Here is a 12996-nt window from a genome sequence, read left to right as displayed (position 1 = left end):
TTGTTTTTCTATTTTGAGTCATAAAATTAAGTTTAAAAAGAAAACTTGAAGAGATGAAAAGAATCATTTAATGTAACCTCATTCCTATATTAAAAAAGAAAATACAGGTTTTCAAAACTCAAAGCGCTATTCTGCCATGCCTATGACAGAGAGAGAGAGAGAATCTTATGGAAGAAAAGGGGACATATTTAACACCAATCAAAAATAAATGTTTTTACTGATATTTTAGTCAGAATGGAAGCCATGGCTATCAAAGATGGGGTTCTGGGACAGCACAGATTTTTCAAATTTTCTAATCACTCATAAATTACTTACCATCTCAGTAGTTACTTTTGATACTCAATTTGATCCTAATGAATAGCATAATTTAGAAAAAAACAAACAAACAAACAAAGATTCTAGATAGAGCCCTATTGCCTGGGTTCAGATCCTGGCTTTGCTACACACTAAATTTATGACTTTTCTGTGCCTTGCTGTGCCTCAGTTACCCCATCTGCAAAATGGGGTGGGTAACAAACCCTACCTTATAGGATGGTTGTGAGGATTAAATGAGTTATCTATCATAAGGCACTTAATAAGTGCATAAAAACCTTTATTGATGATTTGAAACAATCATTGGAAGGTGACTTCTGGATCCAATAATAACAAGGAAACGCGTTACATGTTTAACAGTTCCTCTGCTAAAAAAGGAAACAAAAAGGAGAATCTTTTCCCCACAGGCATTGGGTTGCCCTATGAGAGAATGGCATCTCTCTCTTGAACAACTGAGCAGTGGGTTCTAGTTAGCCAGACCATGGTTCAAGAATCAGAAGGGCAGACAGTTAGCAATGGCAGAAGGAAGATCAATCAATTTCAGGACAAGTGAACTACTTAGTAACTTCGATTTAGTGTTTTCTTATTTGTAAGAAGAGGCACCTGGGCCATGTAGTCACTGGAGTTCTTTTTAGCACTTTAGCCAGATAATATCCTACATGGATAGTATCTCTTCCTCTTCTCTGGGGGAGTCATGACAAAGCCAGGCACTGGCACGTGAGGATGAGGGACCAGGAGGGTGAGAGGAACCAGGACCACCCCCATGGTTGTGAGGACCAGTAGTGGTCCCCAGAGCTCCTCTCAGGACCCCAGTTACAAACATAGGCTTACGGCCAGAAGGAAACTACATGAAGGGGGTGTTTTGTCAAAAATACCTTAAGCTGGTAATGTCATTCACTTCTGGTTCCCTTTTCCCATCTGCAAACTTCCTCTCAACGAATCAGTTTTACTTACAGTGGCATAATCTGTAGTCTTGTCTTTAAACATAGCCTTGGGCTTAGAAGAAACCTCAATGACAGGAGGGAAGAATAAAGAGACTGAGATTGATTCTCGTCTCTAAAGGGGCCTCCTTGGGAGGTGAAACCCAGCAACAGAGCTCTCCTGAACTTTATGATAGACTTAGTTTGTGCAAGCCAGGGCTTATTCTATTATCATTTGTCTACAACTAACTCCCCAGACAAAAATAATGATTCCGTGAGCAGAACCATGTGAGATTACATCCACTCATATTCTCCCTAGAGGAAACTATAGAATGTATTGCTTTTCTGTTAGCAAGTAAACCAATCAAAGCATCTCACATGTTTATTCATTTTGTTCCTTCTGTATTCTCATGGGATTTATTTTAGTGTGTTTACTTGAAATTGGATGGGGACAGTATTTCTGTTCATGAGATAAGATCTTGGAGAGAAAACAAAATATTCAAGATAATATATCAATTAAATTCTCTTAAAACTTACTTATTTTATCGGTCTTAAAATTGCTCCACTTTCCAATTCCTGCTGTTTGACTATAGAGGAGAGACTGTGACCTCTTGATAATCATTCCACATTTCTCACTTACAAATATTTTTGACTTTGTAGTTCAGGCATACCTCATCTTCTTCCTTAAATTTCTTCAATGTGCCTTTTATCTCAAACATCTCTAAATTTCTTAGCCACATTTTGATTTCCTCATCCTAAGTTAGGGTCTACAGATAAAATGAGCATGCTTCTCTCTCTCTTTCTCTCATTTTCTTTGAGTGATGATTGCAAAATCCTTCCAGTTCTTTCTTACTACGTGTCTGTTTTTAATCTAGTTCTCTATAGAGTCTTAGTTTTTGAACTATGGTGGAAGAAGCACTTCACAATAATAGTATTTAATCTATTGTGGAGAACGCTAAAATATATCTATTCAAGAGGAGGCTAATGGGGTTATTTTTCTTTTAAAATGATCTGTGTGGCCAGTAGAGCTTCCCTCCACTTATCTCCTTATTCTCCAGTGCACACACTCTATTTCATTCAAGTGCTATCCTACAGCAGCTTCCCTTCTTGAAATTCCTATTCCTTGTTTCAAGTCAGTTTAATCTTGTTTCACCCACTTGAATTCATATATAACACCAACCCTTCAAAGCCCTCATGGAGCCCTCTTCAACTATTTCAGCCCAGATCAGTCTCCTTTCTGCGATAGACCAAAGAAGCACTTCTTATAAGAATGCTTCAAGATAGTGTTTAAGTAATATTTTACTTTTAGTATTTTTTATTGTTCATTTTTCACATGAGGTTATTACAGAAAAATAAATTTGACTAACCAACACCTGGATAGAGCTAAGAATAATATTTTGGTGCATATTTGTTCAGACTGGCATGAGTAGCACAATTTTATTCCTTTTGTTGAGTACAATATAATGACATTTAACACAGGCTACTATAGATACAAACACATATCATAATTTGCCTGTTTTTGCTTCTAATCTTTGAAACGGTGAGAGCAAAACATTTTTCATGGAAAGTCTTAGACTTCTTGTGAGTGTTACATTTACACTGATTAACATTTTATATTTTAGCAATAGTAAATATTGTAAAGTATACATGGCTCCATCAGTGGTGATGGACTTTTATTAAGTGAGAGTCAATTTTGAAGTAGGTATTTGTGGATTATATCAATTACCATACCTACAACTGGCCTAAGCATATTTTAACATTTGCCATCTCTGAGAGAGAAATATCTCCTTTGCGGGGCTTGAGTTTTTACTGTTTTTGTTTCTTTTTTAAAAATTCTACTTCCTTCATAGGATTTCAGTGGGTTATTGGAGAAGATAAAATAATATAAACAATGGTAAGGGATTTGAAATGTTAAGGGCTGTTTTCACCATCACTTCTGTGATTGCATCTCACCTTAACCTTACAAAGCTATTGTGGGAGGTGATCCATCAAAACAAAGGAGTAAACCAAAAAAGAGGTTGGCATGATTAATGAACTAGAGTGTCCACCTGAAGATAAAGGCAGATGGAATTGTTGGGATGGAACCAGTCCAGACAGAAAGAGAATAGCAGACTATTAAGGAAAGTCTTCAATACAAAGTTGGAATGGATGTATCATATGAGGCGGTGGAAGAGGTAGGCAGTCTTAGCAACTGGCACAAAGAATCCATGCAGAGGAGGGAAGTCATTAACATGACTTTTGTTACTTGCAGCTGATGTATTCTAATGAATACATACTTCCTTCCTAGAAAATCAGGTGAGAGAAAATACTGTCAAAGAGAGTTTTCTAACTTGTTGCCACTCTCGATATACCGTGGATGAATAGGCTTGAAGGGAGATGTTGCCTTTCTCTCTTACAGCCACAGACTTCTCCAGCAATTTCGTCTCCGTGTTTGGGCTTATTAACGGGACAACAGTATTGCATTGCACTTTGTTCAACAGTTGGAAAGTTGGTGCTGGCCCCCAGTGTCTACCTTAATCAAGTGTTCATCATATACCAGTAATGTATCAGGCACAGTTCAGGTTATAGGCATGAGGGATACAACTGATCAAAAGAGAAAACTGTGTGCATTCCCTTTGCTCCATGCTGGTGGTAAACAGGAAATCTGTACTCATGTTCCCTGTTTCTTAAAAGTCTTAATACTTCTTTGTCATCCTGTTTCCCTGCATACTTTAAGGGAAAAAAAAATTGCCCTCTTTTTGGTAGGAAGGACTTAAGCTCAACATGTACAAAATAGACATTTTTTAAAAGTTCAATGAAAAAAAAATAAAATTATTTTAGGTCACAGCACCCAGAAATAATTATGATAGCTCAATATCCTCAAAATTTCTTCATTAACATATACAGATGCAAAGACAGTAGGACAGACAAATAATTTAGCAAAAATGAGATCCCACAATATTTTAGGAAAGCATTTTGACTTTAATTTTTTGTGTGAAAAGAACATTTGCCCAATATGAAAATAAGTTAGGCAATACAGGAAAATACAATCATATCCCTTACATATTTGGTTAATTGAATTGCAGATATTTTTGTGATCTTAAAGAAACATATGGCTAGAAGGATAAACTGACAATCTTAGATATTTTTATAGAACTGTTTTCATACTCCTCACGCTGTTTTGAAGTGTGTGTGTGTGTGTGTGTGTGTGTATATATATATATTTAATATAGCAGAAGGAAGAGCATCTACTCTGTAACTAAAATCCTTATTCTAATTCAGAATCTTTTTTTTAAGCAGTATCAGATTAGGTTCTTAAAGGAGTCCCTTTGACGTAAGAATAATTTTTTATTATATTTACAGATTTTAGCCATTATAGTTTTAAATATTGTGCCTTATGTTCACAGAGTATCATTTGGGTCCCAAAAATTGATGGATGAGAAAATTTGCACACTTCAAAGGCCTACTTCTTTTCAAGATTTAAGGAGGTTAGCTTCAGAATTTAAACCATTTGGCCGATAAGCCAGTTGTGTGCTCGATGGTCATTGCCCACTTCCTTGCTGACCCTATACTGATTCTCAAGCAGTGCAGATATCAGAGAACATGGTCCTTGCTATGAGCTAGGGGAGATTAAACCATGACTGATCTAAGCCAAGCATTCAATCTCCTCTTCTTTGTTAGTAAGTGGATTAAGGACTTCCATTTGACTCAATCTTGGCCAAAGCAATACAAACAATCAATCTGCTGAGAGGAAGTCTTTCTGGAAAAGATTTTTCTTCTTGATAAAAAGGGGAAAGACAAAAAAGAGTTTTCTCTTGTTTCTTTATTGGTTTTAGACATTGTTATGTCAGAAAATTTTCTCACTACAACAAAATCTGAAAATGACTCATATACTGTATTGCCAAAAAACTTCTATTCCGCCTTCATTTTTAAATTTAAGGTGATTTCAGAATTAAAAATTCTATTTTTATTCTACTCTTAATTTTTGTAAGATGCCATACATTATGATGACTCTTGCTGTTCTTTTTACCTGAATGACTTATCTTTTTTCGCCTACTAATTTTAGTTTTTCAAGCCTAGTGTCTATATTACCTTTATGATAAGGTCTCTTTTACTTACATTTTGACAAATTTTTTTTTGTTTATTTACCCATAGAGTTAAGTTTGTAAAACTACCACCCCTGCATATCTCACATGGTAATTAATGATCACTAGATCTCATGGTTGAAGGGGATATTAATTCCCTTTAGTGACAGTGGTTCAATATCATAATAATTATTCCCAATAGAGTATTCACAGTTGAGAATTCCATAGGAGACAATAATGTGTCCTTCATAAAAAAAAAAGAGGGAGGAAGGAAGGAAGGAAATAAAGAAAATAAAGAGAGAAGAAAGAAAGAAGAAAGAGAAAGAAAGAAGGGAAAGAAAGAAAAGAAAGAAAAAGAGAGAAAAAGAAAGAAAGAAAGAAAGAAAGAAAGAAAGAAAGAAAGAAAGAAAGAAAGAGAAAGGAAGGAAGGAAGGGGAGAGAGAGAAGGAAGGAAAAAAAGAAAAAGAAAGAAAGAAAGAAAGAAAGAAAGAGAAAGAAAGAAAGAAAGAAAGAAAGAAAGAAAGAAAGAAAGAAAGAAAGAAAGAAAGAAAGAAAGAAAGAAAGGAAAAGAGAGAGAGAGAAAAAAAGTCCTCCTTCAACAATCCTGGTAACTTTCCTTCCTGGTGGTAGAAGGGAGATATGTTTATCTTTTGTCTTGAATCATTGGGTCATTGGTGTAAGCTACACTTGTACATAGAGTTAGTATTGTATTGAGAATATGGGCTCTCTCTGTCTCTCTGTCATGTGTAGACACAGTGGGAAGACACCCTCTGAAAGCCTGAAGAAAGTCCTCACTAGAGCTCGACAATGCTTGGCACCTGATCTTGGACATAAACTTCTATTCTTTGACAACAAGACAATACAAGCTCTGGAGCCAGAGAACCTATTTTCCATTGATTATGCTAACTCAATGACTCAGGGTAAGTTACTCAACCTCTGTGTTCTTCGATCTTCTCATGTGCAAAATAGAAATTATTAATAAATAGAACACAAAAGTGCATCTCTCTCCCCCTAACTTGCTTGCTCCTTGGTTTCAGGAAGAATGTGGATGGGCTTACACTTTCCTGGGGATACCTACTGTTCATCTGTCAACAGATAATTATTGAGAATCTTCTCTGTACCTAGTTCTGCTCTAGATACTAGAGACACATCTATGATAAGACAAAATTGATGTGTACAGTGATCTTGTATATTACTGATTGTAAACTGACAAAACACATATGAAAAAAATATATAAAAAGAAAAACTTCAAGTACTTAATAATGCCATAAAAAGATAGACTGAAGAGATATGATTGAAAGTCACCTAGTCAAGACAATGCATGAGACTCTGAAATATGCTGGTCTTTGGGGAGGTACTGCTTGAGAGCCGATAAATTAGAAAGCCTTCCAGGAGAAGATTTTGTGGCTTGTCTTTTCACTTTTTATGCCCTGTTTTGATTAACATAAATTCTTAATTTCAACCCAGTCACATATACCAATATTTTTATTTAACGCAACTTAAAGATTTTATAATATCAAATATTATTTCACAATAGCAATGTTATGTATTGTTTAAAAAAATCCTTCTCTTGTATCTCTTCTAGAAGCTTTAGAGTTCTGCCTTTGACACTTAAATCTTGAACACACTGGAAGTTGAATTTTCTGCATGATTTGAATATCTTTATAAAGACTTGGTTATCCCAACACCATTTACTTCAAAACTTTTTCATTCCCCAGTGATATGCCATGCAACACCTCTAATATAGCAAGTTCTAATAAAAGCAAATACATGCTAATTTGCTTTCTATACTGTTTGGTTTGTTTATATTGGTCTATCTGTGTATAAATATCACACTGTTCTACTTATTAGCACTACATAGTGTTTTTTGATATCTGGAGGATCAAATCCTCCCACGTTGTACCCTTTCTCTTTTAATCGGGTTTGAGCTAGCCTTGGTCCCCTGAATTTTAAGATTAGTTGGTTGGGTTCTGCACACATCCACACACCCTGCTGGGATACTGATTGGGATTGTATAAGGAGATTGAATCTTTGTAATACTATGTTTTTCAGTCCAAGAACTTGGCATACCACACATTGTATATCTATTTATTTACCATAGTCTCTCAATAAATTTTTAATTGTCTCTTTAGAGTTTTTGTATACTCTTTGTTATAATTATTCCTAAGCATTTCAGAATTAAATCCTGTTGTAGTGTGGTAGCATTTTTTCAAGTTTCATTTTAATTGTTTGTTATTGCTTTAAAAATATAATAGATTTTCATATTGATTTTGTATCAAGTGACTTTAAAATTTATTATAATTCTTTTGAATTTCCTACATAGACAGCAATGTCATTTGTATGTAATTACAATTTGCTTCTTCTTTCTCACATGTGTGTGTGTGCGTGTGTGTGCATGCATGGGTGTATTTGCTCTTTTTGTCTAACTGTACTGCTTGGGATCTCTAGCAAAAAGTTAAATCAAGAAAAACCAGTGATTTCTTTTTGTGTCTGATTCTTTATCTGAAAAGGACAGATGCTAACATTTCACCATTAACCATGACGTCTGCTTTGTTTTTATTTTTGTTTTGTTTTTTGGTAGATTCTGTTTAAAAAGTCTTACTGCTATATTAGCTTATAAAGAATTGATCCTAAATCTTGTCAAACACTTTCTTGGATCTACTGAGATGTTCATATGAAATGTATCCTTTAATTTATTAACGTGGCAAGTTATTTTTGTTGTTTGTTTTAATGCTAAATTGTTGCTGCACTTTAAGGGTATACATAGTTTCATTATAATACATCCTTAGTTCATTCTGCTGGACTTATTTTATTAATATTTTCTTTAAGAGGTTTGCATCTATATTCACAAGTAGGATTAGATTGTGATTTTCTGTTTCATAAGTTTATCTCAGGTTTGGTATCAATGACTTAAATAGTAAAAGTAATTAGTTTCTCTTTCTCTTTTCTTTTCTTTTTTCTTTCTTTTTTTTTTTTTTTTTGAGATGGAGTCTTGCTCTGTCGCCCAGGCTGGAGTGCAGTGGTACAATCTCGGCTCTCTGCAACCTCCACTTCCCGGGTTCAAGCGATTCTCCTGCCTCAGCCTCCCAAGTAGAGCTGGGATTACAGGCGCCCACCAGCATGCCTGGCTAATTTTTGTATTTTTAATGAGATGGTGTTTCACCATGTTGGCTAGGCTGGTCTCGAACTCCTGACCTCAGGTTATCCGCCCGGGTCAGCCTCCCAAAGTGCAGGGATTACAGGCGTGAACCACCACACCCAGCCAGTTTCTCTTTTTATAAGAAGTCCAAAGATAAACAGTACTGGGTGTGGTAAATTAAAGAACTAAAAAGAATTTCCAGGACCCAGGGTCGTGAGAACCATGCTTACACACTCAGGATACCCCAAATGATTCTTCACATTGATCTCTGTTTCCAGAGAACTCTCTTTAGAGCCCCTTTCACCTCTGCGTTCCTAAGGCTGTAGATGAGGGGGTTCAGCATCGGGTTGAAAAGGCTGTAAAACAGGGAAAGGATCTTCCTCTGTTCTTGAGAATGGCTTGACCTTGGGGCCATGTAGATGACGATGGCGCTGCCAAAGAAGAGCCCCACCACGCAGAGATGGGAGGAGCAGGTGGAGAAGGCCTTTCTGCGGCCCTCCCCAGACTGGATCCTCAAGATGGCCGCCAGGATGCACAAATAGGAGACCAGCACGAGGCAGAGCGATCCCACTAAGACGAACACAGAACCCGCAAAGAGGACCACCTGGTTGAGCCCAGTGTCAGCACAGGCCAATTTGAACACGGATATGATTTGACAGAAAAAGTGGTCGATCTTTTGTGGGCCACAAAAAGGCAGCCTCAGAATAAGAGTGATATGGACTAGAGCCAAGAGAAAGCTAAATATCCAGCAAGTTGAGGCCAGGACAGTGCACACTCTCCAGTTCATAATGAGGGTGTATTGCAAGGGATGACAGATTGCCACATACCGATCACAGCACATCACCACCAGAATCAGACACTCCGTAATAGCAAATGCCAAATACAAAAAAGTCTGAAGTATGCAAGGAGCAAAGGAGATGACTTTTTTGTGCATCACAAGATTTGCTAGCATCTTAGGGACAGTGCTCGAGGCATAGGACATGTCCACGATGGCCAGGTGTGACAGGAAGACATACATGGGTGTGTGCAGTCTTGAGTCCAGGCAGATGAGCCCCAGGATAATCCCATTTCCCATCAGGGTGAAGCTGTAGAATAGCAAGAAAAACCCAAAGAGGAACAACTCCAGGGCCGGGTCCCCCTGGAATCCCAGCAGGACGACTTCTGTGATCCAGGTCCGATTGCTTTCCATGTTCTCGTGACAAAAAAAAAAATTCCTGTGATGTACTTAAGACAGAAATTTCACAGCTGATGGGAGAAAATAAAAAACATTTCATTATAGAGCATGAATTTTATGCCAGAGGCCACAAATCAGTATTTCATGGGTCCATCCAGCCCAAAGTCCTCTGATGTTGACTCACAAATTTGGCTTTTAAAGATATTTAAAATCTGTAGTTATTGATTAATATTAAAAATTAGGAGATTTCGTGTTAAAATTGGTGTCTCTAGCTTCTTTTGAGAAAAATAGATTTGTCATTTTGTGATATTCATTGAAAGCAACAATCAGCTAAATCTAATGAGGCAATAGATAGAGGCCGGTCCTCTTTCATGTACCACTGTTTTCACCAATCTTTATTTCATCCCAGAAGTTGAGCTCAGTGACATGAACAATTTTATCATTGTACCTACGCTACTGATGACATATTTACATAAGAAGAGAGTGAAGATTTTTGCTCAAGATGGGTTTCCAATTTCTCCTCTACTTCAAATACATGGATATGAGAGATAAAATACAAAATGCAAACCCCAGAGAGTTTAAAATGTGACAGCTCCTTCATACACCAGAAATGAATCAGAAACATAATATGCTCCAAGTCTGGAAGCAGAGAGTAATACCGGAAACTTAGCTTTTATGGGGTTAAGGCAAGTTGTTGCGAGATGCGGTACTGATGTGATTGTTTGAAGCTAAGGGGTTGGATTGGGGCCATGAAAGAAGTTTTAAAACAACTATTGGGTTGCTGGATAAAGTGACATTCAAGAAGTCAATATGCTTGCCAGTTCTATAGTTTGATCAACAGAACCTGAGAAAGTGTTATAAGACCTGATTTTTATAAGGGGCCCTTGGAGCCAGGTGAAGAACAACAAAATCTAAAGACCACAAGAGGGAGAAACAAGATAGAAAAATCAAGTAATAATAATAATGACAATAATAAAAATAAAAACTCCTCCACTCAATATTTGCTTAACATGTTTGTTTTAAAACACAAATTTAACACCAAAAAGGTAAAACAAAGTAAATAATTAGAACCTTAAATTCATTGAAGATGCAATTAGATGTATAGAACAATCTTCCAAAGACTTATTAATATAAGGATGATCAGGATGCTTTAATACATTAATGAAGACATAATATTTTCTAAAATGACACATAAATTAAGAAAAATAAAATAGCCATGAAAATACAGTGTATAAAAACAAATCAGTTATAGACTTTTGCAGTAAGAAATATAACACACAATTTTAAAAACAATAAAGAGGATAATGTCCACACCTACCATTAAAGGGAAGAAGTTGTGTATTGGAAGATGTCATGAAGGAATCTACCCAGATTTTAATACAGACAGGCAAAAGGATAACATTTTGAAAGCACAGCTGAGAGACATAAATGATTGAAAGACTAAATTTAGATATGATAGTTTCCTAAGCAAAAGAATGAAGAAAATGGGGAGGAAACAATTTTGAACAGATTTCACCAAAAATGTTCCAGAATTGAAAATAATTTGTCTTTAAATCACTAATAAAATGCATTCCACTTAATGAATATAATAAAGGTAAATATATACTCAAGCAAATTGAAATTTTTGTAACTGAAGATGACCCGAGTCTTTAGATCAAAAATGAACCCTGAAACAAAATAGAATAAATAAAAAATAAATTCGCAATAAATGTAAATGACCAAAAATTTTCTCGGATGACTATCTTTCCTCCATACTCTACATTTCACTGTGTGTAGACTTCCTGGAATTTCTATTGGATCAATATTATCATCTATCAACATATCTTATATGTCTCTTACCTGTTCTTTAAGATATTTTTTCTTTCTTTCACTCTTCACCATGTTCTTGACATTTTTTTCAAAACAAAATTCACAAAGAATACAAAATTTAGAATTTATTTCCTACAAAAGAACTGCAAAATTCATTTTTTCATTACTCATTAACTACTCAGACTAAAGAACTGCAAAATTTAAATAGAAAAAAATTCGTTAATTTGAAAAAGAGTACCCATAAAACCTACAGAATCAACATACAAAAATCACTAGAATTTCTATACACCAACAACAGTCAAGCCAAGAGCCAAATTGGAAATGCAATCCCATTCACAATTGGCACAAAAAGAATAAAATACGTAGGAATACAGCTAACCAGGGAGGTGAAAGGTCTCAACAATGAGAACTACAAAACACTGTTCAAAGAAATCAGAGATGACACAAACAAATGGAAAAACATTCCATGCTCATTGATAGAAAGAATCACTATTGTTAAAATGGCCATACTGCCTAATGCTATTCCTATCAAACTACCAATGATATTCTTCACAGAACTAGAGAAAACTATTTTTAAACTCATATGAAACAAAAAAAAAAGAGCCCAAATAGCCAAGGCACCCCTAAGCAAAAAGAACACAGCTGGAGGCATCATGCTATTTGACTTCAAACTACACTTCAGGGCTACAGTAACCAAAACAGCATAATACTGGTACAAGAACAGACATATGGACTAATGGAAGAGAATAGAGAACCCAGAAATAAGGCCTTGCACCTACAACCATCTGATCTTCAACAAAGCTGACTGAAAAAAGCAATGGCGAAAGGGGTCCCTATTCAATAAATGGTGCTGGGAGAACTGGCTAGCCATATGCAGATGATTGAAGCTGGACCCCTTCCTTACACCATATGCAAAAATCAACTCACAATGGATTAAAGACTTAAATGTAAAACCCAAAGCAATAAAAACCTTGCAAGACAAAATCTAGGTGATATCATTCTGGACATAGAAACGGACAGAAATTTCATGATGAAGATGCCAAAAGCGATTGCAATAAAAGCAAAAATTTACAAATGAGATCTAATTAACTAAAGAGTTCTGCACAGTAAAGGAAATTATCAACAAAGTAGACAGACAATCTACAGAATGGGAGAAATTATTTGCAAACTATATATCTGACAAAGGTCTAATATCCAGCATCTATAAGGAACTTAAACAAATTTACAAAAAAAAAAAATCCCATTAAAAAGTAAGCAAACGGTATGAACAGACACTTCAAAAGGAGGCATGCAAGCAGGCAACAAACGTATGAAAAAATGCTCAACATCACTAATCATCAGATAAATGCAAATCAAAACCACAATGAGATACCATCTCACATCAGTCAGAAGGGCTACTGTTAAAAAGTCAAAACATAACAGATGCTGGTAAGGCTGCAGAGAGAAAAGGGAACACTTACACACTGTTGGTGGGAAAGTAAACTAGTTCAACCACTGCAGAAAGCAGTTTGGAGTTTCTTTTCTTTTTCTTTCTTTTTTTTTTTAATTTTTCTTTTCATTTTTTTGACACAGAGTCTT

General features: G+C 35.8%; 1 protein-coding gene across 1 annotated transcript; it reads right to left on the bottom strand.

The window, feature by feature from the left end:
- Positions 1-6581: 6581 nt before the first annotated feature.
- OR2A12 (olfactory receptor family 2 subfamily A member 12) lies at positions 6582-11629 on the bottom strand. Its single transcript, XM_074036213.1, has one exon. The coding sequence runs from the start codon at positions 9622-9624 to the stop codon at positions 8692-8694; it is 933 nt and encodes a 310-aa protein (XP_073892314.1). The 5' UTR covers positions 9625-11629; the 3' UTR covers positions 6582-8691.
- Between the last annotated feature and the right edge of the window lie 1367 nt (positions 11630-12996).

Source organism: Macaca fascicularis, chromosome 3 (assembly GCF_037993035.2).
Source record: "Macaca fascicularis isolate 582-1 chromosome 3, T2T-MFA8v1.1".
NCBI lineage: Eukaryota > Metazoa > Chordata > Mammalia > Primates > Cercopithecidae > Macaca > Macaca fascicularis.
Note: the sequence above shows the minus strand (reverse complement) of the source record. Positions and strands in the feature narration are given on the sequence as shown.

Excerpts from the sequence above, each read along its gene's own strand:
- OR2A12 (XM_074036213.1), bottom strand. The coding sequence starts at position 9,624 with ATGGAAAGCAATCGGACCTGGATCACAGAAGTCGTCCTGCTGGGATTC.